Source organism: Elaeis guineensis, chromosome 13, assembly GCF_000442705.2.
Source record: "Elaeis guineensis isolate ETL-2024a chromosome 13, EG11, whole genome shotgun sequence".
In the NCBI taxonomy this organism is placed as follows: Eukaryota; Viridiplantae; Streptophyta; class Magnoliopsida; order Arecales; family Arecaceae; genus Elaeis; species Elaeis guineensis.
Window position 1 is genome coordinate 5,629,386 of NC_026005.2, and position 4,052 is coordinate 5,633,437.

At 48.0% G+C, this 4,052-nt stretch overlaps 1 protein-coding gene across 1 annotated transcript; it reads right to left on the reverse strand.

Moving 5' to 3' along the window:
* Window positions 1–264: 264 nt before the first annotated feature.
* On the reverse strand, window positions 265–3,798 carry LOC105056784 (phospho-2-dehydro-3-deoxyheptonate aldolase 2, chloroplastic). The gene is made up of 5 exons (XM_010939092.4): window positions 3,179–3,798; window positions 2,796–3,073; window positions 1,835–2,111; window positions 1,495–1,740; window positions 265–876 (listed from the first exon to the last, which is right to left on the reverse strand). Exons 1-5 carry the CDS (start codon window positions 3,704–3,706, stop codon window positions 586–588), a joined length of 1,620 nt encoding a protein of 539 aa, XP_010937394.1. The 5' UTR covers window positions 3,707–3,798; the 3' UTR covers window positions 265–585.
* Between the last annotated feature and the right edge of the window lie 254 nt (window positions 3,799–4,052).

The following is a 4,052-nucleotide window of genomic DNA, read 5'->3' on the forward strand; positions in this document are numbered from 1 at the left end:
ACATCTCCCAACTAAACCAACCCTATGAGTTGCCTTGCTTTTCATCCATATACCATAACCTTCTTTACTCATCTTAAATAGAGAAAACCACTAAGAAGCTCAAATTTGAGATACTTGGACCATAAAAGGGCCCAAATTAGGAAGAATAAGGGTCCCTAAGGTTTCAATTCAGCTAAAAAGCACCATACTTTCCCCCACTTCATGAAGAGGACCAAGAGGCAATCAGGAGTGCCAATAGTAATACGTTACAAAAGAAATAGATGATTACCAAACCAATCCAATTGCAGGGAAGCATTTTACAAATTGAAGGGTTTGACAGTCTTTCACTCAGCACCAAACATACAACATACAATCCCCATTGACTAAGCCTCCTACCCCTTTATTCTTATCTCAAATACCAAACACAATTGTTTCTTAGCATATTACTTTATGTTACAAAAAAAACAAAACCAGTAAGCTACCAGCAAATATACTAAAAAACTAAAACCAGCTAGCTACCGGCATATATACTATATAGTTCTTAAGCTCGCACTTATATAATAAGAGCTCGGACCAAGGAAAAGAATGAGACTGGATCGCGTCCATTCAGAGCCCCAGGGAGGGCAAGGATCCCAGGTGACTGTGCTGGTTGAGGGGCCGTGATGCGATCCTCCTCCTCCTCAGTCGCTCGGCGATGATGAAGGCCAGTTCAAGAGACTGGGAGGCATTCAGCCTTGGGTCACAGTGGGTGTGGTAGCGCGAGCTCAAGTCATCAAAGGTCACAGTTCTCGATCCTCCGAGGCATTCCGTCACATTTTGCCCGGTCATCTCCAGATGCACACCTCCCGGATGGCTCCCTTCTTGCTCGTGGACATCGAAAAATGCCCGCACCTCGGCCTAATGATCAAGCAAACCAAGTAACTATTACTAATGCAGCAGATAAAATATTCAAGAAAATGTAATGGAAATCCTAAAAGAAGCTGCATCTAATACACTTTCAACTGAATGATTTAACAAGCTATACATTGACCAGGTAAATGTTTGACGAAGCTAGTGGGAAGTTTCTCAGCTTTCAACTAAGGAAGTACCATTTGGGCAGAGAACTCGGTCAAAACACCCACCAAACAATAGTTAGACGTGTCCTGGATATTTCCTGGAATAAACCAAACCACCACCAAACACCTGAAAGGTACCCCATGCGTTTGACTAGCGTCTTTCCTAACCTACCGTAATCTAAACCACTCCTACTAGCTAAGATTGTTAGCATGTACCACAGATAAATCCCAAGATCCCAACCAAAAATAGATGGTCGAGAACAAATGCATCACTTGCTTCAGTGGTGGAACCAGGGGCAATACCCATTGAATTTATTGATATGGTAGGCCAGAATCATTGATGCTTCACTAGTTTGTTCAATGCACCAGACATCAACTAGTTCTATATGTGGTCTACAGAGGCACAAAACCAGACTTTTGAGGCACAGACAAGGCAGAGTAAGAGATCATGAGCATATACCAGAATTGAATCGAAGGGGCGAGTCTTGAGGCCACATGGAGCCTTGATGGTGTTCCCGTGCATCGGATCGCTGACCCACGTGACAATCTGCCCAGCTCCACGGACAGCCCGGATCAAATGTGGCAGCTTCACCCTCATGTTCTCGGCCCCCATTCTTGTGATCACAGTGATCCTCCCTGGCTTGTTCTGGGGGTTCAAAATCTCGATCAGCTTCACAAGCTCGTTCGGGTCCATTTTGTTGCTCACCTGAGTCAATCCATCAAACACCAATTCAGTCCCCATATACAAGATAAGCCTAAATTACATGGAAATTGCGATTCATCTGTAAGAAATTTCTCACCTTGATGCCTAGGGGATTGGCGACGCCTCGGAGGAACTCGACGTGAGCACCATCGAGCTGGCGGGTGCGTTCGCCGACCCAAAGGAAGTGAGCAGAGCAATCATAGAAGAGGCCAGAAGTGGAGTCCTCACGAGTGAGGGCCTGCTCGTAGGGAAGCAGGAGGCACTCATGGGAGGTCCAGAACTCGGTGGTGGTCATGATGGGGTGGTCTACGGTGAGCCCGGCGGCAGCCATGAACCCCAGAGCCTCATCCACCCTGTGGGCCAACTCCCTATACCTGTTCCCTCCCAAATGGGCAAAACAATAAACATCATCACCGTGTGAGTTTCGACCCGGCTTAATTCCAGCTCGGGAACCGAGCACATGCATCAAAGAGGACATTTTTGAAAATTTTTCTTCACACATAAACATCGGATTGAATCACAGAAAACAAATCTAAGAATATTCGAGAAACAAACAATATGTTCGAGAAAATCCTGCAATCTCTAATCATTTCTCGATTGATTGAATGAAAATTAAAGAAATTAAGCTCGATATCAATTACAAATTTCTATTTTTCCATAACTATCTAATAAATATCTCAGAGAACCAGTTCATAATTATGGGAGAAATAGGCCAAAATAGATTTCATTCTACAAAATGTGGCGAAAACTGATCGAAAAGGACTGATATGACGTGTAAAGATACAAACTTTTCAATATAAAAGCGGAATAACATGAAAAAAAATCTAAACTTTTTTGAATAAAAACAGTAGAAAGGACAACGATTCAACGTTTTGCTCAAAACCAAGGAAAGGTTCCAACTTTTTCACTAAAACTAGCTGAAAAAACATGGGAAAAAAAAAACCAAACCTTTTCGACAAGAATGGCAGAAAATAATGGAAAAACCCTAACTTTTAGAGTAGAAACGGAGGAAGAAGGGCAAGAAAATTAAAGGAAATCAGAGCCATGGGGGTTCGTACCTGTCGCCCTGCTCGCTGTGCTCCGTGAAATCGAGGTTCCACTGGGTGACGCGCTGCATGGCGGCGTATCCACCGGTGGCGAAGGCCCGGAGGAGGTTGAGCGTCGCCGCCGCCTGGCAGTAAGCCCTGATCATCCTCTGCGGATCCGGTATCCTCGACTTCTCGTTAAACGCGTCGCCATTGATGTTGTCCCCCCGGTAGCTCGGGAGCTTCACCCCGTCCTTCTCCTCGAACGGCTCCGACCTCGGCTTCGCGAACTGTCCCGCCATCCTCCCCACCTAAAAAAGAAAAAAAAAAACACCGGAATCCATCGATTTCGCTTGATTAGCTCTGGATTTGCGGAGATCAGAGGCCAACGTTTCAGATCTAGGGTTTGGTGTTACCTTGACGACGGGCATCTGACCGCCGAACATGAGCACGGCGCCCATCTGGAGGAGGATACGGAAGGTATCACGGATGTTGTTGGCGTTGAACTCCTTGAAGCTCTCGGCGCAGTCGCCGCCCTGGAGGAGAAAGGCCTTGCCGAGGGCGGCCTCTGCGAGGCGCTCCTCCAGGTGCCGGGCCTCGCCGGCGAACACGATCGGCGGGAAGTTCTCGATCGTCCGGAGCACCGACTCTAGCTCCTCCTTGTTCGGGTACTCCGGTAGCTGCAGCGCCTTCTTCGTCCGCCAGCTGTCCACCGCCCACTTCCCTGGCCGCGCCGGCACAGCAGCCTTCTGCTTGTCGGCGACGGCGGGGTTCTTGGCGGGTTCCGCCGCGTGGACGGCGGAGATTGTCCGGGCGGAGGGCCGCGGCCCGGCAGCGCGGAGGAGGGAGGGAACGTGGAGTTGGTGCCGGCCGCTGCGGCCGGAAGGCGGGAGGAGGGATTTGGTAGACAGGGAGGAGGAGGAGGAGCCGGCGGCGAGGGCCATTATGGGAACCAGGAAAATTTGCTCTCTCGGTCCTTTTTTGGGAGAAGTGATTCGAGAGCTGTTTTCTCTAGAGAGAGATGAGAGCCCTAGGGAGGGATGGGGAAGGGTGGGGGGAATTTATAGGGTCGGAGAGGGAAAAGTCGCTCGCGGTGGCCGCGGGGTTTGGTGAGCGAGGCGGCGGTTGTTGAGGAAGGGCATTCCGGTAAAAAAACGCAAAAAAATTATTAATTGACGTTTTCTTTTCTTTTTTTTTTTTTTTTTGGTAGAAATTGACGTTTTCTTTTGGCATGTAATGTATAGCGTGTTGTTACAATAACTTTGTTCAGATAAGGCGAAAAGCAATGAG